This window comes from Orycteropus afer, unplaced genomic scaffold (assembly GCF_000298275.1).
Source record: "Orycteropus afer afer isolate SDZICR_OR568_19922 unplaced genomic scaffold, OryAfe1.0 scaffold00164, whole genome shotgun sequence".
Lineage (NCBI taxonomy): Eukaryota > Metazoa > Chordata > Mammalia > Tubulidentata > Orycteropodidae > Orycteropus > Orycteropus afer.
This window is the reverse complement of record NW_006921751.1, coordinates 5,146,209-5,170,989: the sequence shown is the minus strand read 5'-3', so window position 1 is coordinate 5,170,989 and position 24,781 is coordinate 5,146,209. Positions and strand designations below refer to the sequence as shown.

The following is a 24,781-nucleotide window of genomic DNA, read 5'->3' as shown; positions in this document are numbered from 1 at the left end:
TGGTCTTGTCCTGTAGTGATGCAACTGTGATGGCCTCTGTACCACTTGGTAAACTGGCTGAAGGCAGGTGCTATGTCCTTATTCTCTGGAAGTCACCTTGGTAGAGTGCACAGGGGCTGGCTCATAGCAGTAGTTTCCATGGGCCTACTGTTTCCTCTTCTGTACTCACAAGCTTATGAACAGAGGAGTCCATATTTACTTTTTTTTCAGACTTCCAATAGCTCCCTCCCACTCATGAGATCTCTGAAAGCTGGGTTCTGCCCTAGCCTTAAAATGAATGTTTCATCTATATCAACTTACTGTATGAAATAAGACTGGAGGGACTGTGGTAAACTAAAAAATTAATAATGCCTGTCCTGAAGGGTGCAGTTAGTATACAGTGCCAGGCTATTGTTGTCATTAAGGAATGGGCTTGTGTTGCCCAATCTTCCTGTCTTTCAAAAGAAAACAGCCACTTTTATTTGTAGGTGAAATATCTGGCTTCTAAATGTTAGTAACTCTCCCCATGAAACAAGTTATGCCTGTGGCCTCTGCACTGTGAATTGCCAGCCCTGAGTTCCATCCTTCTACTCATCATTTCTCTCTAAACTCTTTTTCTCCCTCTCTCTCACTATCTCTCTCTCTCTCTCTCTCCCTCCCTCCTTCCCACTCCCTCTCCCTCACTGTCTCTCTGTCGTTCTCTTTCTCTGCAGAATCTCAGCTGCCCCACAACACTGATATCACTTCCATGTGAGTGGCTTTCAATTCTGTTACTCTTGTCCTGACTTTCTCCAGAGAGCCAGGCAAAAATGTTCTTACCCTCACAGCCCACACCAGATCATTATTTCTCAGAGATACCTTGGGAATCCAGTCCTTTTTCTCTATTCCCACTGCATCACTGAAGGCTTCCTCATTCCTTTCCCACACTATTACAAAAGCCTTTTACCTCATCTCCGGCCTCTCCACCTCTCATGTACTCTGGCTGCCATGAGGATCCTTCTGGAATACAGTTCTGATCATCCTGCCTCTCTGACAAAATCCTTCAGTGCCTTTCCTGCAGACTGGATACCAGTGTCCTTAGCATAGCAGAAAGCCCCAAATCCTTAGTTTTCCCATTACCTTGACAACATCATTTCCCACCTCTCTCCTCAGCCACACTAGCCTCCTCCAGTTCCTTAAATGTCTCAAGCCATTTGCACCTGTTCTTCCTGTTCCTTGGACTACTTGCCCCATTTTGCATCCCTTTACTCTTCCACCTCTGATCCCTATCCTTCACTGTCCAAGTCCTACCATGTGTCTCATTTTAAATGGTGATTTCCTTAAGGTAATTTTCTCCCAGACTGGATTAGGCCCACCCATTACCGTCTTGGACTTTTCTTTCAGGATATTTATACAGTTGTAATTATATAATTAGTCATATGATTGTTCTAAATTTATTTTCCTTATTAAAGTGCAAGACTTCATGAGAGCAGAGAGTATGTATTTGTTTGCTTGTTTGTTTTCACCACTCTTTCACAACTCCTGCATGGTGCCTGTCTCCTAGGTGGTGACACTTAAGGCCTTTCTTTCCCAGCTGGCCACCTTAGCTGGGCCATTCCTTTGAGCACATTAAATCACAGTCACACTGAATTTTCTTCGGCAACAGAGCCGAGTATGCATTTGTGTGCTTCCAAGATTTTTCTCACAGAAGACCATTCCCTTGCACCCCTGCACCTTCAAGCTCCTTCTGCAACTTCCCCTCCTGTAGAGAGCTCTCCAGTAATGCTTCCAGCAGAGCCATCTGAACACACACTCAATCTCTCTGGCCCTTAGTTTCCTCATCTATAAAAAAAGGATAATAATAGCACTGACCTCACAAGATTGTTGTGAAAGATAAATGCTTTATGTTTATAAAGCATGTGGCTGGCACACTGGAAAGGTTATATATAAATTAGCATCTTTGGGGAGGACTTGAGAGGTCACAGAGAGAGAGATGATTTATTATATAACACAAAACCACACAGAAAGAATCACTCTGAAGGTTACCAGGGGTGGGAGAGGAAGAGGGGGAAAATCACTAACTAGAGAGTACATGCATAGTTGGGTTAAGGGTAAGGCAATATACAGTAAGGGGCAGGTCAGCACAAAATGATCAAGGCAAAGGAAGACACTGGGAAGAGAAAGAGTTAAAGGCAACAAAAGTGAATACTATATACATTCCTGCAATTACAGTAATAGCAATAATCTCCAAGTGCATACATACATAGACACTCAAACTGAACAGGGGTGGGAAGGTAAATGGGACTATCCTCATGAATATATATAGAGGTTTGATAGAGGATATTTCTACATATGTATTTATATGTGCTGCTAATATATCCATGAATGTAGTAGAGCATACAGGGGGTAAAGTTAGAAAAACTTCTTAGCCATAACCAAATACCTTGAGGGAATGAGTCACTGGGCATGGGGGCTCAGGACCATAGTCTCAGGGAACACTAAGGTCAATTGGCATAACATAGACACACTTCAACCCGGGAACTGAACTCAACCCCCGTGGCTCAACTTGCAGCCAAACAATGCACAAGTCTTTAAGGTGAACAATTACTGCGTGGTGAAGCATATTCATTAAAACAATCAATCATAGGAGATTAAAAGCCACCAATACTTACTGAGAAGACAGGAAGGGATAGGAAAGAATGATGAAGAGAAATGGTAAACACAGGGAGAAAGTGGGAAGAGTGTTGTTACGTTGTGGTGATTACAATCAATGTCACAAAACAAAATGTGTATGAATGAAAGACCCATTTGCTCTGTAAACTTTCACCCAAATCACAATTTAAAAAAAAAAAAAAAAATTACCATCAAGTCTATTCCAACTCATAGTGACCCTAATAGGACAGAATAGAACTGCCCCTTAGGGCTTCCAAGGCTGTAAAATTATGGACGCAGACTGCTACATCTTCCTCCCATGGAGCTGTTGGTAGTTTCAAATGGCCAACGTTTCAGCTAGCAGCCACTTAACCCTGCGTCACCAGGGATCCTCTTATGCAACACAACCTTCCTGTTTTCCTAGATCTGCTTCAGCTCTCCTCTGTCTTCTTTCCTGCTCCTGCCCTAGTCCAGAGGTAATTGGAAAATTCTCTCCTCACCTTCTTATCCAAAAATGGCTACTTTCTAGTCCCAAATATTGCCAAGATATTTTTCCAAATGAATGCAGAGCTCTTTCTCAAAGGAATCTTGGTGCAAATCATTAATAACATTTTCTACTCTGTTAGAATCAGGGATGGATTCTCAGTGCCTAATGTAAGTCCAAAGAGCTCTGGTGGGGCAGCAGGGGTCTGTATTTTATCTCCTACCTTTTTGATACCTTTTTCTATTATCATTCAAAAGGATAATTTTAAATCTGAAAAGAAATTGAGATATTCAAAAGAGGGGAAATGTAAAAGCCATACTATCATATTTTCAAAATGTACTATCCCATTTTGGTGTTCTTTAATGTCAAAATCATTGCAGTTGTTTTATGCATTAAACAGTGCAACAAAAGAAGCCGAAAAATATATACATATGTCTCTATTTAGTTCCCTATTTTGTATGTCAAACTTTGGACTATTATTAAAGGCTCCATTTTCAGCAAACCAAGCAACCAATGCTGAAAGAAAATGAGAGCTATTCAATCATTATCTGAGCTGATAATGATATCCTTTGCCTATTCCCTTCTATGAGATATTAATACTGTTGCCTAGAGCAACAACTTGTCAAGAAATTCCATCCCTTAATAATACAATACAATTTCTGATAAAGGCATTTTATTAAGAAAACCAGTATCTTCTTCTTCCTTATAAGCAGCAGTTTCGTTATACATGTTTTTTTTTTTATTCTTTTCTTTTAACAAAGATATTTTCATTCTACCACTGCTGAAGATAGTTTTCTAATAATTTTGCTCTGGTTTCAGTCATTAATTCCTATTATCTGTTAAATGGGTTGTTTAAGAGCCCTTCACAAGCCCTTCACATTGTATTTTTTAAAAACAACCAAAGGTACAATTTCTAATTAAATAGAATAAGCAGAACACAGGAAGTAAAAGCAGATATATGCTTAATAAGCCCTTGTGTTCAAATCATGCTGCTTACTCCACACAATCACTCTAAATATAGCAGAGATGAAGGTATCATTTGAATCTAAATACCTATTAGAACTTCCTCTAGTCAGTGGTAGAAAATATCCATACTGTGGAAATAATGAAAGCTCAATAAAATTGGCATTGCTTTTAGTGGTGCAGTCAATAGTAGCTGCCTACGAAGGACCACTGATTGTCACACGCTAGAGTGAGATGCCTTGATTCCACTGTGGATTCTTACATTTCTACAGCCACTAAGTGACTTGCTTCTCTTTAAGCCTCTCACCATTGCTAATTTTCTCAGAATGTAAAATAGACGGTATATTCCTTCAAGTCCTCTCCTGTGAAGTGCTGTAGTGAAAGTATTTAGCAAACCATTTGGATGTCTTCTGCTTAGAAGGTGTAGGCAACAGTGTGTGTTAGAAAAAGAAATGGGAGCTACAGGTTCTGTCTTCGATCCTATTCATGTTCTGTATGACCTTAGCTAAGTTATTTCATTTCTCTGCATCTCATTTTCCTCTTTTCTAAAATCAGAGAGTGGTGCTCCATGAAACACTGGTATTAAGATATCTTTGATCTTACTATGAAAAAATATATATTTTACTTATGAGAACTTTACTATATTATAATACATAAATGCAAATTGAACTTCATACTAGGCTTCGGAACAATAAAGTATTTTGGTCATAAGATACAACTCATAAACCTTACTTGAAGAATACCAAAAGCTAAAAAGAAATATATATATATATACATATATATATATATAATTCCACTATACATTTTCCACCACTTTAAAAATTATATATAAAAATTAAAGTATCCAGGGCTTTTGAACTGGTTCAAACCAGTTCAGTCATGGCCAATGCAGCAAAATCAGAACAGATCCAAATTTGTAAAATGTGGGGATATCAAAACAATAACCAGAACAGATAACATGGATGAACTTGGAGGACATTAGGCTGAGTGAAATAAGTCAATCACAGAAGGACAAATATTGTATTAGTTCATTACTGTAAAAAGTCGAAGAAAGTTTTATATATGAAAGGAAACTTTCTTTGTTGGTTACCAGGGGAGGGGGAGGGAGGGAACACTGCAAAAATTAATTAATTAATTAATTAAAAATAAATAAATAACCAGAACAGGAAAAATGACTAGCTGAAGTCCTGGAATAAGAGACTGAGAAGAGGCATAGTGAACCCTTCCAGGAGCCTGATATGAGACATTGGATTATTGCCAGGACTGTGGAGAGTGACATACATTCAAAGCGGTGCAGTCAGCCCCCATCTTTGAGTGTGGCATCATTGTTACCACCTCTGCTGGTTAAGAGATTTGGCTGCTATGTAACATTCACACTGCTCTTGTTTTTTATCAGGTAGATTAAGTTTCTGGCAGAGCATCAACCCATATGTTTTCCCATTCAGGCTATCATCCTGGGACACTCACATTTAACAAATTTGGGTCTATTCTGGTTTCACTTTGCCAGCCATGACTGAACCAGAAAGAAGTGGTTTCAAGCCCTGCATATCACCCTAATAGTCTCACTCTGTTGGTAGCCTGGTACATAGTTTTCTCTATTCCACCTTATTAATAATGGAATTAGTGAGGTCTGCTCTGAGGATGTGACTTAGAGTTGTGTTGTATACACCAATGTAATGATGCATGGCAACTCTAGGATTGGTTACATTTCCAAAATGAAGAGTCAAGTATCTCTACTTTGAATCTTTATAATCCTTTAAAAATATGTACAAACACAATGAACCATATTGTTATTACTGCTTAGTACTTAGTTTATTAATGTGCTCAATACTCAGTCAATATGGAAGATGGTGGAATAGGCAGAAGCTACACAGACCCTCTTCAACAAAGAAAAGATAAATCAATTCACACAGATACAGACAATAATCCTGGCACCATGAGCTTTGAAAGGAAGGATACAGCAGTGGAGTAAACACCAACAAGTACAAGAACCTGAATGAAAACAGTGAATAAGGAGACACATGGAGCTGTGGACTGTCAGCTATCCTGATGACACAGACAGCCTGAATATTTCCAAGTGGTTTAGAACCTGAGAATTAACCTACAAATTGGCCCTGTTCACCAGTGGTTGAATGATGATTGCACTGGTGGCTGATGACTAAAAAGGGAAATAGCAAAGAAGGAAACAAACTGAGCTGTGGACTTTAGCCTGTCTGGAGGATGCAGCCATTTTGAATGTTAATGAGCAGTGGTCATTTTGGATTTTTTTTTTTTTTTTAAGAGCTTGTTTTACATTCAAAGTCACACGTACATTTAGTTTCATTCCCCATTTGGCATGTCCAGCCCTAACCCAGTCTCCTCCCATCCTTACCCTGCAACACTTCCCCTGTGCCCCTCATAATTATGCACTCCGGTTTGTCCTGCATTTCCTCAGTTTGAACGTTGGTCCTTTGATGTCCCATGGTTTATTGCTTTAGGGGATATATTACCATTGAGTGTGTGGGTGCAGCATCCTGGGTTGAGTGGTCTGTGTGTTCATCTCACTAACCATTGGGCTGCGAGCCTGCCCCTGAGGGTGAGTTTTATTCCAGGCACCGAATGTATTTCAGGGCCATAGTATTGGGAGTCTCACCAGACTTCATCTGACCAGTAATTCTGGTCATTATTGAGTTTTTGGATTTTGTTCCACATTCTCCCTCCCACTCTATTCAGGATCTCCAGATTTGATCCTTTCCTGAGTGGTTGGCCTTGGTAGCTGGGCAGATATTTAAAGCAACAGCATTCTGTTCAGATTCCAGGGACCTAAAAATAGGCTCCACTTGCCAAGGACAGCACAGGCATATGGGGGGCTGACGACTGGAAAGGAGACAGGTGGTGAGTGCATAAGTGCTGCCAACTAGCAAATACAGGAGTGCAGTACCCTACTTACTCAGATAACATCCAAACTAAACAAAGAAAATGAAAATCTTGGCCAAATCACTCCAACATACAATCACCAATTATATATAAACACAAAAACGTCACAATGTCTCAGAGACAGCAGACCATCACAGTCCACACAAAGAAGCAAGGTACAGCAGTAGAAACAAAGGAACAGGATACAGACCTAGGACATATCCCTGAGGAAGAAGCAGCATTGGAATTCCCTGATAAGGGATTCAAAAGAATTATATTTAGGTAACTTGAATGGATTGAGACACAGATCAAGGAAAACACTGACAAGATTGAGGAAGACACAGAGAAAACCCTAGAATGATTTCAGGAGACAAAGCAAGAACAAAATGACAAACAAAAAATTAGAAATGATACAAAATCCAGAAGATTAATAATAAATTCTCAGAAATAGATATAACACATTGAACAAGGAAGTAGAATTGAATTAATGGAAGATAAAATTAGTGATATTGAAGAAAAATACTTCAATACTTTTTTGGAAAGTGATCATTCAGAAAAAAAGATCAAAACAAAATGAAAAAAAGCCTAAGGATCATGTGGGATACCATCAAAAGAAATAACCTATGTGTAATCAGAATCCCAGAATAGGAAGAGACAAATAACACCACAGAGAAAATTGACAAAGATTTGTTAGAAGAGAATTTCCCTGATATGATGAAAGACGAGAATATATCCATTCAAGAAGTCCAACAAACCCCAAACAGGATAGACCCCAAAAGAAAATCACCAAGACATATCATCATCAAACTCACCAAAACCAAAGACAAAGAAAAATCCTGAAAGCAGCATTTGAAAAACAAAGTTATCTACAAAGGGCAACCAATAAGACTAACCTCTGATTTCTCGGCAGAAACCACGCAGGTGAGAAGGCAATGGGATCATATACATAAAACCCTGAAAGAAAAAAATTCCAACCAAGAATTATATACCCAGAAAAACTGTCCCTTAAATATGATGGTGAAATTAAGACATTAATTAAGATAAGCAGGAATTAAAGGAATTTTTAAAAAGCAAAACAGCCTTACAAGAGATGCTAAAGGGAGTCCTTTGGACAGAGAACCAATAACAGCAAACAACAACTGACCATTAACACACATGATGACATAACCCAGAAACCAACCCAGTGATGGAAGTATCCAAAGTAAATAAGCCTACAAGATTGTAAACAGGGAACCAGAGACATCAATTGGCAAATGAGGACAACTACAAACCAAAAAGAGGGAAAAAATTGTGTAGTTACAGAATTTCTAAATGGTAAGGAAGTTAAGACAATTGGAAGATAGACTGGACTATTCTAAACTTGAGAAGAAAATTATAAATTATAAGGTAGCCTCAAAGAAAAATGATAAACCTTCACATCAAAATAAAAAAGAGGACCAGCACAAATATTTAGCAAATACTAAAACAATAACAACAAAGAAAGTAATAACACAATTCATAAACAAAACAAGCTCAGCACAGAAAGTTATATAGAAGGAAGAAATCAGCAACACCATGAAAAAACACAACAAAATTATAGCAACAAATTCGTACTTATCAATAATTACACTGAATGTTAATGGATTAAATGCACCACTCAAGAGACAGAAAGTTGCAGCTGGATAAGAAAACATAACCCATCAATATGCTGTCTACAGGAGACATACCTTAGAGAATAAGACAAAAAGAGACTAAAAATCAAAGGTTGGAAAAAGAGATATCAAGTGAATAGCAACCATAAAAAAGAGCAGGAGTGGCAATATTAATTTCTGATAAAACTGACTTTAAAACAAAAACCACCATAAGAGACAAGGAAGAACATTATATAATGATTAAAAGATGGATTAAACAAAATACATAAATCAGACTTTAACAAAATTGAAAAGATAAATAAATGACTCCACAGTCATAGCTGTTGTTGTTGTTGTTATGTACCGTTGAGTCGGACCTGACTCATAGCAACCCCTCCTTGGGTTTCCGAGGCATTATCACTATGGAAGTAGATTGCCCCATCTTCCTTCCGAGGAGTGGCTAGTGGGTTTGAACCACCAGCCTTCTGGTTAGCAGTCAGGTGCCTTAGGCACTATGCTACCAGCACTTCCCCCACAGCATAACAGAAGACTTTAATACACCATATTTAATCAAAGATAAAACTGGAAAGAAACTCAACAAAGACACAGAGGAACTAAACAACTCAATTTACCAACTTAACCTTGTAGGCACCTACAGAGCACTTCACCCAACAACAACACAATATACATTCTTTTCCAGTGCACATGGAATATTCTCTAGTATAGACTATATGTTAGGCCACAAAGCATTAATATATTTAAAAACATTGAAATACTGCAAAGCATCTTCTCAGATCACAATGTATCAAATTAGAAATCAGCAGTAGAAAGATCAACAGAAAAAGAGCAAACACATGGAAACTGAACAACACCCTCCTCAAAAAGGACTGAGTAATAGAAGAAATAAAAAATGATATTAAAAAATTCTTTGGATCAAATGAGAATGAAAACACAACATACTAAAATCTTTGGAACACAGTAAAAGCAGTGATCAGAGGCCAATTTATAGCAATAAATGTACACATCAAAAAAAAAAAAAAAAAAGAAAGAGCCAAAATCAACACCTTAAACCAACATCTCCAATAATTGGAAAGAGAGAAGCAAAAGAAGCCTAAAGTCACCAAAAGAAAAGAAATAACAAAGATTCAAGGAGAAATAAATGAAACAAAATAGAAAGATAGTACAAAAAAATCAATAAGACTAGAAGTTGCTTTTTTGAAGAAATTAATAAAATTGACAAACCACTGGCAGATTTAATAAAAGAAAGGAGGGAGAAAATACAGATAACACAAATAAGAAATGAACTGGGTGCCATTGCAACAGAACCAAAGGAAGTTAAAAGGATAATATCAAGATTCTATAAAGTATACTCCAACAAATTTGAAAATCTAGAAGAAATTGAAAGACTTCTAGAAACATATTACTTACCTAAAGTAACACCAGCCACTCCTCGGAAGGAAGGTTGGGCAATCTACTTCCGTAGTGATACTGCCTTGGTAACCCAAGGAGGGGTCGCTATGAGTCGGGTCCAACTCGATGGCACATAACAACAACAAAGTAACACAGACTGAGGTGGAAAATTTGAACAGACCCATAACAAAAGAAGAAATTCAACTGGTAATTAAAAAATTACCAATAGAAAAAAAAGCCCTGGCCCAGATGATTTCACTGGAAAAATCTACCAAATGTTCAAAGAATTAACACCAATCCTACTCAAACTATTTCAGAACATAGAAAAGGATGGAATCCTCCTAAATTCATTTTATGAAGCAAGCATAACCATGATGCCAAAACCAGACAAAGACATAACTGAAAAAGGGAAACTGCAAACCAATATCCCTCATGAATATAGATGCAAAAAGCTTCAATAGACTCCAATCTTCAGTATCTAATAGACTCTAACAACATATCCAAAAAATAATACATTATGACCAAGTGGGGCTCATACCAGGTACTCAAGGATGGTTCAACATTAGAAAAACAATTGTCATCCATTGCATAAATAAAAAAGGAAATGAACCACTTGAGCCTATCAATTGATGCAGAAAAGGCATTTGATAAAATCCAACACCCATTCCTGATCAAAACTCTCAGCAAAATAGGAATAAAAGGGACAGTCCTCAAAATAATAAAGGGCATCTATGCAAAAACAACAGCCAACAGCCAACATTATTCTCAATCTGGAACTAACTGAAAGATTTAGCAAGGTGGCAGGATACAAGATCAACATACAAAAATCAATTGGATTCCTCTACACCAGTAAAGAGATTGCTGAAAAGGAAATAAGGAAATCAATACCATTTATAATAGCTACCAAAAAAATAAAATACTTGAGAATAAATCCCACTAGGATCACAAAAGACCTGTACAAAGAAAACTACAAAACACTACTTCAAGAAACCATAAGAGATTTACATAAATAGAAGAACATACAATGCTCGTGGAGAGGAAAATTGAACATTATGAAAATGTCAATACTACCCAAAGCAATCTATACATTCAATGCAATCCCAATCGAGATCTCATCAACATTCTATAAGGATATGGAAAACCAATCACTAATTTTATATGGAAAGGAAAGAGACCTCTCATAAGCAAAGCACTGTTGAAAAAGAAGAACAAAGTAGGAGGTCTCACACTTCTGGATCTCAAAACCTACTATACAGCCACAGTAGTCAAAACAGCCTGGTACTGGTACAGCAACAGACACATAGACCAGTGGAACAGAATTGAGAACCCAAAAATAGATCCATCGACCTATGATTATCTGATCGTTGACAAAGGGCTGCAATCCATTAAATGTGGAAGAGATGGTCTCTTTCACAAATGGAGCTGGCAAAACTGGACATGCATTTGCAGAAAAATGAAACAATATCTGTACCTCAAACCATACACAAAAATGAACTCCAGATGGATCAAAGACTTAAATGTGAAACCTAAAACTATAAAATTGCTGAAGGAAAAACTAGGGGCAAAATTAGAAGCCCTAATTTATGGCATAAATAGACTATCAAGCATAACCCAAAATGCACCAACAGCTGGAGAGAAACTAGATGAAGGGGACCTTCTAAAAATTAAATTTTTATGTGCTTCAAAAGACTTCTCCGAAAGAATCAAAAGAGAACCTACAGATTGGGAAAAAAATATTCGGCAATGATATATCTGACAAGGGACTTATCTCTAAAGTTGATAGAAAACTCCAACACTTAACACCAAAAAGACAAATAATCCAATTAAAAATGGACAGAAGACATGAATAGACACTTCACCAAGGAGGATATTCAGGTAGCCAACAAACACATGAAGAAATGTTCATGATCATTAGCCATTAGGGTTATGCAAATCAAAACAAAAATGAGATACCATCTTGCCCCAGCACTGGTAGCAAAGTTCAACAAGACAGAAAATAACAAATGCTGGCGAGGATGTGGAGAGATTGGGACTCTCATAAACTGCTGGTGGGACTGTAAAATGATACAACCACTGTGGAAAGCAGTATGGCAATTGCTTAAAAAGTTGGAAGTAGAAATACCATTTGAACCAGCCATTCCATTTCTAGGTATATATCCTAAAGAAGTGAGAGCCAAGACAGGAACAGAGCACACCCATGTTCATCACAGCACTATTTACAATAGCAAAAAGATGGAAACAACCCATGTATCCATCAACAGAGGAATGAATAACCAAACTGTGGTATATACACACATACTATGCAACACTAAAGAATAATGTAGAATCTGCAAAACACCACATAATGTGGATAAACTTGGAGTACATTGTGCTAAGTGAAATAAGTCAATCACAGAAGAACAAATACTCTGTTAGTTCATTAGTGTAAAAAGTCAAGGAAAGGTGTATATGTGGAAGGAAAAACTTTCTTTGTTGGTTACCAGGGGTGGGAGGGGAGGGTAGAGAACACTGCGAATATTAAAAAATAATAATAATAAGTGAATAAATTTAATAAATAATTAAAATACTTAGTCAATATGGTAAACAGCAGGAATAGGAAAAGGGAAAAGACTGTATGAAGATACAGCTGGATGCAACAAGTATGAAAGTATGGGAGAAAGTATTACAGAAGCATCTCTGGATGTCTATATGTGAGAAGTGTGTGAGATGCTTAACTTTAAAAAAATCCATGTTCATTTAATATTACTCATTGCATATTCTGACCAAGAATCATTTAGGAAGACCAGGTTTATAGTGAAATATAGGGTGGTTTTTTTCTCCACAGAGTTCAGAACATTTTATGAGCAGCACTGAATTCTGTTTTTAATGGTTGTTAGTTGTTGCTAAGTGCCATCAAGTCATCTCCAACTCATAGTGACCCTGTGCAGAGCAGAACGAAACACCTCCAGTCCTGCACCAGCTTCAAGATTCTTGCTGCACTTGAGCCCATTGCCGTCACCACCTTGTCAATCCACTTCGTTGAGGGCCTTCCCCTCTTTCATCAACCCTCCACCTTACCAAGCATGACATCCTTCTCCAGAGAATGTCTCTTCTGACAACATGACCAAAGTATGTGAGACAAAGTCAGGCAATTCTCACCTCCAAAGAGCCTTCTGGCTGCACTTCCTCCAGGACAGACCTGTTAGTTCTTTTAGCAGTCCATGGTACTTTCAGCATTCTTCACCAACAACACAGCTCAAAAGCATCAACTCTTCTTTGGTCTTTCTTATTCATTGTCCAGCTCTCAAATGCTTATGAGGCAACTGAAAAATACCATGGCTTGTGTCAGGTGCACCTTAGTCCTCAAAGAGACATCTTTGTTCTTCAGCACTTAAAAGAGGTCCTTTGCAGCTGATTTGCCCAGTGCTGTACATCATTTGATGTCCTGACTGCTGCTTCCATTGGTGTCAATTGTAGAACCAAGCAATGTGAAGTCTTTGACAACCTCAATATTTTCTCCATTATCGTGATGTTGCTTATAGGTCCATTTGTGAGGATTTTTGTTTTCTTTATATTGAGATGTAATCCATACTGCAGACTGTATTCTTCAATCTTCATCAGTAAGTACTTCAAGTCACCCTCACTTTCAGGAATCAAAGTTGTATCGTCAGCAATCACAGGTTGTTAATGATTCTTCCTCCAATCCTGATGCCACATTCTTCTTCATATAGTCCAGCTTCTCAGATTATTCAGCATTCAGATTGAATAAGTATGGTGAAAGGATACAACCCTGACACACTCCCTTCTTGACTTTAAACCATGCAGTGTTCCCTTTTTTCTGTTTGAACGACAGCCTCCTGGTCTATGTAGCGGTTCCTCATGAGTACAATTAAGTGTTCTGGAATTCCCATTCTTCTCAATGTTATCCATAATTTGTTATGATCCACACAATCAAATGCTTTTGCATAGTCAATAAAAAACAAGTAAACATCTTTCTGGTATTCTTTACTTTGAGCCAAGGTCCATCTGACATCAGCAATGATATCCCTCCTTCCACATCCTCTTCTGAATCCAGCCTGCACCTCTGGAAGTTCTCTGTCAATATACTGCTGCAACCATTTTTGAATTACCTTCAGTAAGATTTTACTTGCATGTGGTATTAATGATATTGTTCTATAATTTCCACATTCTGTGGGATCACCTTTCTTTGGAAGGGGTACAAATATGGATCTCTTCCAGTCAGTTAACCAGGTAGCTGTCTTCCAAATCTCTTGGCATAACCAAATGAGTGCCTCCAGCAGGGCATCTGTTTGTTGAAACATCTCAATGGGTATTCTGTCAATTCCTGAAGGCTTGTTCCTTGCCAATTCCCTCAGCACAGCTTCGACCTCTTCCCTCAATGCCATTGATTCTTGAACATATGCCACCTCCTGAAATGGATGAACATTGACCAGTTCTTTTTGGTACAGTGAGTCTGTGTATTACTTCCATCTTCTTTTGATGCTTCCTGCTTCATTCAATATTTGGCCCATAGAATCTTTCAGTATTGTTACTTGAGGCTTAAATTTTTTCCTTAGTTCTTTCAGCTTGAGAAATGCTGAGTGTCTTCTTCCTTTTTGGTTCTCTAACTTCAGGTCTTTGCACATTTCATTATAGTAATTGGCTTTGTCTGCTCAAGCTGCTCTTTGAAATCTTCCATTCAGCTCTTTTATCTTGTCATTTCTTCCATTTGCTTTAGCTACTCTTCACTCAAGGGCAAGTTTCAAAGTCTCTTCTGACATCCATTTTGGTCTTCTCTTTCTTTCTTGTATTTTTAATGACTTCTTGCTTTCTTCATGGATGATGCTCTTGATATCATCCCACAGTTGTTCTGGTTTTCTGTCATTGGTGTTCAATGCATCAGATATTCTTTAGAAGTTCTCTAAATTCAGGAGGGATATATTCAAGATCATATTTTGGCTCTCGTGGACTTGTTTTAATTGTCTTTAACTTCAAGTTGAACTTGCATGTGAGTAGTTGATGGTCTGTTCCACAATCAGCTCCTGGCCTTGTTTTGGCTAAAGATACTGAGTTTTTCCATTGCCTCTTGCCACAGATGTAGTCAATCTGATTCCTGTGTACTCTGTCTGGTGAAGTCCACGTGTATAGCCACCGACTGTGCTGTTGAAATAAGGTATTTTCAATGAATAAGTAGTTGGTCTTGCAAAATTCTATCATGCGATCTCCAGCATTATTTCTGTCACCAAAGCCAAATTTTCCAACTACTCATGTTCTTCTTTGTTTCCAACTTTTGCATTCCAGTCACCAGTGATGAGCAACACATCTTGATTGCATGTTCGGTCAATTTCAGACTGCAGAAGTTGATAAAAATCTTCAATTTCTTCATCTTTGGCTTCAGTGGTTGGTGCATAAATTTTAATAATAGTCATATTAACTGGTCTTCCTTGTAGGCATGTGGATATTATCCTATCACTGACACCATTGTACTTTAGGACAGATCTTGAAATATCTTCTGTGATGATGAATGCCACATCATTCTTCTTCAATTTGTTATTCCCAGCATAGTAGATCATATGGTTGCCTGATTCAAAATGGCCAAAAGTGGTCCATTGCAGCTCACTAATGCCTAGGATATCAATCTTTATGTGTCCCATTTCATTTTTGACAACTTCCAATTTTCCTAGACTCATACTTTGTACATTCCATGTTCTGATTATTAATGGATATTTGCAATTGTTTCTCCTCAATTTGAGTCATGCCATGTCAGCACACGGAGGTCCTGAAAGCCTTACTTTATCCATATCATTAAGGTTGGTTCTACTCTAATGAGGCAGTTCTTTCCCAGTCCTATTTTGAGTGCCTTCCAACCCAAGGGGCTAATCTTCCTGCACTGTGTCAGACAATGTTTCCAAGCTATTCATATAGTTGCCCAGTTATGTATCAGACAATGTTTCTGTGAGACAAAGTCTGGCCGTTCTCGTTTCCTAGCAGCATACTGGCTGCACTTCCTCCAGGACAGATTTGTTCCATCTTTTAGCAGACCATGGCACTTTCAGCATTCTTTGCCAGCACCACAACTCTGCTATTCATAAGGTTTTCTCTGGCCAATTTTTGAGAAGTGGATGCCCTCCTTCTTCTTTCTAGTCTGTCTTAGTCTGTAAGACTAAGAATTCTGTGTTGAAACCTGTGCACCATGTGCAACTCTCCTGGCATCTGAAACACCAGTGGTGCAGCCTCAAGCCTCACAGCAACATACAAGCCTCATGGAATGACAAAGTGACAGACAAGTTTGTCTCCCTTAGCTGTTGAAAACCTCTGCACCCTCCTCTTAACCTAATTCCTACCTGAAACCTGCCACTCTGTGTCCCCGGCCACTCCTGGTCCCTCTCTTTTCTAGCTCTAGGGGGCTTGGAGACTAGCTTTGCCTCCCAACCCTTTTTACCTGGGTATCCTGCTGCTCCTGAAGTCCCCAAGGCCACTCCTAGTCCCTCCCTTTCCTGGCTCTAGGGATCTTGGGGCCTAGCCTTTCCTCCCACCCCTTTTAACCTGGATATCCCGCCACTCCTGAGGTCCCCGAGGCTGCTCCTGGTCCTTCCCTTTCCTGGCTCTAGTGGGCTTGGGGCCTAGCCTTGCCTCCCGCCCCTTTTAACCTGGATATCCTGCTGCTCCTAAAGTCCCTGAGGCTGCTCCTGGTCTCTCCCTTTCCTGGTAGGGGATATATATGTCCCATCAGGAAACAGTCATTAAATGAGGTTGATGTATCAATTATGCTTCAGGAGCTCCATTATGAAAATTACTGTTTTAAGTTTGAGCCTTGGAGATTAATGAGCAAGCAATTTACTGTAACCTATACTACCTAGGGAAAAATCTCTCCAGTATTACATTAAGTTACCCTAATTTTTCTTGCTTTAGGAATTGCTGTTGTTGTTAGGTGCTGTCAAGTCATCTCTGACTCATAGTGACACTATGCACAGCAGAACGAAACACTGCCCTGTCCCACGCCAGCTCCATGATCCCTGCTATACTTGAGCTCATCGCCACAGCCACTCTATCAATCCATCTCTTCAGGGCCTTCCCCGCCTTTGTAGTCCCTCCACCTTATCAAACATGACACCTTCTCCAGGGAATGGTCCTTTCTGACAACACGACCAAAGTTATTGTTGTTGTTGTTGTTATGTGCCGTCGAGTCAAACCCGACTCATAGCGACCCCTCCTTGGGTTTCCGAGGCAGTATCACTACGGAAGTAGGATTGCCCAACCTTCCTTCCGAGGAGTGGCTGGTGGGTTTGAACTGCCAGCCATCTGGTTAGCAGGCAAGTGTCTTAACCACTATGCTACCAGAGCTCCTTAGTAAGCAAGACAAAGTCTGGCCGTTCTCGCTTCCTAGCAGCATTCCGGCTGCACTTCCTCCAGGACAGATTTCTTCCATCTTTTAGCAGACCATGGCACTTTCAGCATTCTTTGCCAGCACCACAACTCAAAAGCATCAACTTTTCTTCGATCGTCCTTATTCATTGTTCAGCTCTCACATGTGTATGAGGCAATTGAAAATATCATGGCTTGTGTCAGGCACACTTTAGGGACTACAGCAATCAAAAGGCTTAAGGAAAAATTCTCAAGTTTTCATGGGATGGGAAAACTCAGCATTTCTTATTTCTGGAAATCCCTTGATCTTGTCCTATTCTTTCTTTGCTTCTGGTGTTTCTTCTACTCTGGTTACAATTCCACACTATGAAACCTCTTATCCTTCTGGCCAACTCTAACCCTCAATGTTCTGGCTCATAGGTTAGTTCTGTGAAGAATCCCAACTTCACCATCACCTCCACTATCAGTCAGAATCAATAGCTCTTTCCTTTTAGTTTTTGAACCTAGCTGTTGACAAATCAGTCTACACCACAACAGTGTCTTCTTGAGGGTGGGGACAGTGTCCAAAGTATCTTTGCCTTTTCTGTCTCTAGCTCAAACACAGTGCCTGGCAGATGGACAGTCTAGAAATGTTTGTGAAGTTTATCATAAAGAAAGTATGGAAACCTAGTGGGAGATAGTTTGCTTTAGAAATGTACATAGATGGCCTTCCCCAGCTAATCTTTGTTTTCCTAATCTTAGGTTCAGTTGACCTTGATCCATCCATGATGTTGGACACTGGAGAGAGCATTGATACAGGATCTGATTATGAAGATCAGGTAATTAAAACCTAAAAAGTGTTTCTCTATATAAATGTTTTTAATTCATGCCTTCATAAATGTTTTATAAAAATTAGAATTATAATCTTCATTTTATGAAAATTTTATAAATAACTAATAACATATTCCATGATAAATGATAGAAGCCTACAGCTTTCATTCACTAACTTTGGCTCGTTAGTCCTCTCTCATCAACATATTCAAAATAGCATTTGATTAAGGAAAAGAGACAGAAGTGAGGTTCTGTTGCCCAAAAATTTTACTGTGTCTCTATCTTCCAATAGTGTTTATTGATCATCAGCTAAAGGTTCAGTTCTCTGTTTTTCTATTTCTGACCTTTGAAAGGGACTGATTACCAAGGAAAACATGGCCAAGAAGTTAAATATACATTTTCTCTTTGAATGAAACAAAAGAAATGTATCTGGGTCATTGTCCTTTCAAAAGAACTCTCCCTACTGCTACATCTTAATGATCCAGAAGAGTTGGCAAATGATTCAACTCTCTAATTAGGCTTTATTTTTTAAAACAGGATAATGTTTGAAACTTCCTTCTATCTTTCATCAATGCTCCTTAGCAATGGCTGAAAGCCAAGTGAACATGTTCTTGTGGGTTTTTCTTTTTCTTTTTTTTTTTTTTTTCTAGCTTTAACTAATACATGTCACAAATAAAGCAAACAGATATAACCAGTTTCCAAATGCAACAGCTGGCTATTCAAAAGCCAGTTTCGTGAGCATGAAGTCACTTCCTTTATACCACAACAAAAGGAGAAGTCATTGACAAGGAATATAATGGCTACCACATATTTATAATGGTTTATATCATTTATTAAGCACTTAATACATGTAAAACATTGAGACTAAACTCCTTATGTTCATTATCTCACAAATTCTTCACATCTCTAGAAAGTATTCTTAGCTCCATATTGTCATTGTTGTGTGCCATCAAGTCTATTTTGACTCATAACAATCCTTATGACAGAGTAGAACTCCCCATAGGGTTTTCTTACCACAGTCTTTACCAAAGCAGTGCCTCCTATGGAGGCACTGGGTGAGTCTGAACCAGCAACTTTTCAGTTAGCAGCTGAGTGCTTAAACATTTGCACCAATAGGACTCCTATCTCTATTTTACATGTAATGGAATAAAGACTTAAAGAGTAACTTGTTCAAGGTTATGCAAGTAATGTCAGAGTGAGGATGGAAACTTACAGTCCATTCCCTAAAGCCCACATTATACTACCTCCTATCCTGAGGGACACCCTTCAGTGATATATTTTTTATGCCTTTTTAGTTGTCCCTGGCAGAAGCACTTGCTAAACAACCACTATTGAAGGTGCACTGACAATCCAAAATTACAAACTGCACAAAGAAATGGACTATAACACAATGCCAGCTGATTAAACAAATGGAACAGTTAGAGATAACAGAAAAATCTGAAAAAGATTTAAAATAGGAATATTTAAAATATTCAAAGAGATAAACGTATTAGAAACTATGAAACAAGTACAGAAAAGGTGGGAAATTAAGAGACAGAAAGGAAAAGGGAAGAAATAGAAATTACTGTTGTTTGTTGAAATCAAGATTCAATTAACAGGTTAACTACTGGACTAGACAGAGCTTAAAAGAAACTTACTGATATAGAGAAAATTGCCTTAGAATAAAACAAAGAGCTGACTAGATGTCAAATATGGAGAGGATTAAGCATTGTTGAGGATAGACTGTTTGGGCCAACACTGTAAAAGGAGTTCCAGACGGAGAGAATGGAGGAGATGGAGCAGAAGCTGTATTCTAACAGGTAATAGTTGAGAATGTTACAAAGATGATGAAATACAGATCCTCAGTTTAAAGGAGTACATCCAGTCCTAAGCAGTATTAAAAAAAAAAAGTCCTCACTGATATTTTTCTATTTTAGTCATTTGATAGATATTCACGGAGCACCAGGATTATATGTAATTGTGTAAAATAGACCAAGATTTCTGCCCTCAGGAGCTTACATTCTAATGGTAGAGACAGTTGGTAAACAATAAACACAATACTTTATTAAATTCTCTAGAATGTCAGAGGTGAACATTTCTATTAGAAAAAGAGTACCATAAAAGAGTTAGAATTGCCAGAGTGAGGGACAAATTACAATATAAATAGCAACATCAGGATAGGTCTTATTAAGGAGGTAAGATATGAGCAAAGACTTAGTATATAAGGTAAAGCCTTAAAACATGGAAATGAGAAATGTTTTAAGGTAAAGCCTTAAAACATAACAAATGAGAAATGATTATCTAAAACGGAATGACAATTTTGGTGGCAGCAGATTAAGTGAAGCAAGAGCTTCCACTTATTAAGCATCTCCTGTAAGCCAGACACTATGTTTTATGTTTTACGTGAATTAACACTGATCGTTGCAATAACTCAAGAAGGTAGCTCTGTTTCTCTCCAATTTACAGCTGAGAAGATTGAGAATTATAGAAATTAAGTGACTTCCTAAACTCTAGTTTCTACTTTTATTATTCCAATAAAAGCATTATCAAAGTCATTATTAATCCATAGGCAATTCTAGTTAACACTTTTTAGTTCTTATTTTTCTTGATCTTTTGTTATATCTCACAGTGTAAATCAAGAGTCAGCAAACTTTTTTGTAAAGGGCCAAGAAGCGAATATATTAGGCTTTGTGGACCATATCTCATTGTTGCCACTAGTCAGCTCTGTCATTGTAGCACAAAAGTAGCCATAGATAATACATGAACAGATGCATGTGGCTGTGTTCTAGTAAGGAGTCCTGGGATAATACAAATGAGTAATGTGCTTGGTTTTTAACTGTAAGTTTGGCAGTTCAAACCCACCCAGAAGCCTCTCAGAAGAAAGGCCTGCTGATCGGATTCCAAAAAGTCACAATTTTAAAAGCTCTATGGAGCACAGTTCTATTCTGACACACATGAGGTTCCCATGAGTTGGGATAGACTTGACAGCAAATGGTTTAACTAGTGTTCCAGTAAAATTTAATTTAAGGACACTGAAATATGAGTTTCAGATCATTTTAATGCAGTTTTTTCCAACGATCTTCACATGTAATACTCATTTTCACCTGGCAGACTGTACAAAAATCAGCAGCAGTATAAATTTGACCTGTGGGCTGTAGTTTGCTAACTCCTGCTATAAACCCTGTTCTGGACATTCTTCTGTCCACAGCTGCTGACATTTCTAGAGTACTTAATAGTGTGCTAAGTACCCCACATTTATTGCTTCATTTTACCTTCAGACAACTATATAAAGTAGATATTATTATGATCTCTGTTTTACTGATGAGGAAACTGAGGCACAGAAAAATTAAACAATTTATTCAAGGTCATGCAGCTGGCAAGAGGTAAAGCCAGGATTCAAACATGGCAGTCTGCCTTCAGTGCCAGGATTAGGAAAGATTGGCTCAGTTGTGCTGCAGTAACAAATAAAACTGAAAATTTGAGTGCTTTCTTTCTGGAGGTCCTTTTACATGTGACCTCTAAAGGGATCTTGGAGGAGAAGGAAAAGACCATGAAGGCCCAACAACTTTTAACTGCATGTTTTTCTGGTCACATTCAATGAGTGACTCTATCTTGTGGCTCTAGCTAAATGCCAGGTGTCTAGAAAGTAGAGCTTACTTATATGTAAGCTTACCTAGGCCAAAAAGCTTCTACTCTTACTATATGCTATAGTTCTTACCTCCATTTTTTTCTCTTTCCCAACACTCCTCCTACTTCAAGTCACTCATCCTTGGTTTCCTTTCTGAGCTCCTCTCCATTGGTCAGTTATTTATGTGAATGTTCCCCAGGATCCTGGCAATGGCCCTTCTCTCCTCAGTGCACATGTTCTCTTTGAGACACTCAGTCACAGCATGATTTACACTTCACTTAGAGCTCCCTGGTGAGCTCCTGTCACTTACATCTACCTACGAGCTAGCACTAGTTATATTTCCCATGTGCATCTCAAACTCAACACATCCAACGCTGAACTCACCATCTTCCCCCACAAAATCTGTTTTTCCTTCTGTTTTCCCTATTTCTGTGAATGTTGCCACCATTCCTCCTAGCTGTCCAATCCAGAAACAAGGGTTTCTGGTGCCCCCTATTCTCTCCCTCCCTCCATCAGTTTAGTCAAGAAGCTGGTCAGTCTGGTATACAAGTATCCATCTTCCCCTCTCTAACCCCACTGTCACTGCCTTCATTCATATCTTCAGCTTTGCTCCTTGGAACCATGGAGATTGCTTCCTTATCAGTCTTTCTGTCCCAAACTTTTCATCCATTAAAATGGTCTTGCTGAAAAGCAAATCTCGTCATGGCATTCCACTGCTTAAAACCCTTCATTGGCTCCTCTTTGATTTCAGGATGAAATCAGAATCTCAGCTAATATATAGGTTCTAATTAGAGGGAGCTCTGGTAGCATAGTGGCTAAAGCACTTGACTGCTAACCAGAAGGCTGGCGGTTCAAACCCACCAGCCACTCCTCGGAAGGAAGGTTGGGCAATCCTACTTCCGTAGTGATACTGCCTCGGAAACCCAAGGAGGGGTCGCTATGAGTCGGGGCCGACTCGACGGCAAATAACAACAACAACAACAAATATATTAGAACCTTCAAATCAGAATCTAAAGCCTTACATTCCTCTCCTAACTCACCCAAAACACACTGTATGCTCCAGCCACATTGAGCCATTTGCAATCCCTCCAAGTGGGTTGTGCTTTGCACAGTCCCTTTCCTCTGTGTGGAAGTTTCCCCTATCCCTACCACCCCCATGCCAGATACCCACTACTCATGCTCCTTCAGGACCAAGCATCTCATTAAGCAAGCCTGTCATTCCATTTTAGGTTCACCTCCTCAGGAAGCCCATTCAACCGATATTGTAATATTTTTCTACATTGCAAAGACTGTGTCCTACTGTGTGCCTCCTCAATGCCTGCCACACAGCCTAGCACACAACATGTGCTCAATAAATATTCATTTATTTTAAAAGCAAAAAAAGTGAACTCTAGTTCTTCTACTTACTGTATGACTTTTTTTTTTTTTTGATAACTTGATTGAACCTCTTTGAGTCTCAGTTTCCTCTTCTAGAAAATGATGATAACCCCCCTTAGAAGTATTGCTATAATAATGAAGAAAGGTAGGAAGTGTAATGTACCATGTAAAGAACAAATGCTCCATAAACATGAATCCCTTCTCTCCCCTCCCCAACCTTAGTTAGACTTGACTTTTCAGGACTCGTTGCCTTTCTGTAGCTAACAAAGGCCACCACTTCTTCAACTCAGTCAATGCTAATCATCTGAGCAGAGTGTTTCAAGCCACTGAGCCCACACACTGAATCTGAAAATGGCACAAGATTGGCAAAGTCCACACCAAGGAAAATGCCTGCAGTTCTCTTCTCTGTGTACTTTCTTGCTCACCATAAACACCTCTCAACACAAATAATTACAGTTCAGGTTTTCAAACCCTGAAACCACATTTCTGCAGCTTCAACTAATCTAGAACAAATAATTGCTCCCAGACTACCAGTAGCCTCAACTCAGAAGCTCAGGAGCAGTTATTCATTCTGCAAATGTGTCTTGAGCACTTACTGTATGCCAGACTGCACTCACACTGAGACACAAAGTAAAAAAGAAGACCAGGTTTGCTGGTCTGATAGAGCCTGGTGAGACCCCTGAGACAATGACCCCTAGTTACTCTTCAGGTTTGGAACTGAACTCACTCTTGTGCCTTCCAGCCAAATAATAGACAGTCATATGGGGTGAACATTTATATCAGGTAGATACCCTCCTTCCACTGATCAATTGTGGAAGAACAGAGGGCAGTGTTTGCATAGGGAAATAGTGGCATGGCGGGGGGGGGGGGGGGGGGCAGGAGTCCATGGAAAGGAAGGACACAAGGAAGAGGTAAATACAGGGAGGAAGTGGGAAGAGAGCTATTACACTGTGGGGAATTGCAGTCAATGTCATGAAACAAAATGTGTATGAACTGCTGTATGGAAAATGAATTTGCTCTGTAAACTTTCGTGCAAATCACAATAAAAATTTAAAATATAATCATTATAATGGTGCACTCAGAGGTCATGGATTCCACCCTGATGGAGCTCATACTAAAGAGTGATGAGTGAACCATGAGGTTGGGCTGAGTGGGGGTGGGTTATTCTGAAGGAAACCTTCATTCATTCATTCATTCATGCAGTGTGACTGAGCACCTGCTATCAGTCAGGCACTGACCTAGGCCCTGGAGATAATACTGGAAAACAGGGACAGATAATGTCTGTTTTCCAATGGGCTTATTTGTCTCATAAAATAAAAAAGAGGCTCCTGCACTTCATGGAAAACATACTAAAGGCTGGACACAACTGCTGCCTGGAAATGCTTGTTTACAATACCAGTGTGGAAAGCACAGGGTGCTCACTTACATGTAATCTGAAATCATTTCCTCCTGCTTCTGTCACCCAATTCTTTACAATGAAACAACACTTAATAACATTTTGATGGGTTTTTTTTAAATATACAGTTAAATTCTATCACAGACCAAGTTCACGTGACTTCCCTCCACTCTGCCCCTGAGCTTATCCATACCTGCGTTCAGCCAGCTTCAGAAAAGGAGGTATGCATCCTGCCTCTACCTGATGCCACCCCTTCCATCCCCATTAATGGACCA

The 24,781-nt window shown here is 38.9% G+C and overlaps 1 protein-coding gene across 1 annotated transcript in view; it reads left to right on the top strand.

The window, feature by feature from the left end:
- AK5 (adenylate kinase 5) overlaps positions 1 to 24,781 on the top strand; it is a 483,936-nt gene that overhangs the window by 225,902 nt on the left and 233,253 nt on the right. Inside the window, exon 8 of the mRNA XM_007946496.2 lies at positions 18,058 to 18,134. Coding sequence (XP_007944687.1) covers positions 18,058 to 18,134 — 77 coding nt within the window. The remainder of the gene's footprint in view (positions 1 to 18,057; positions 18,135 to 24,781) is intronic.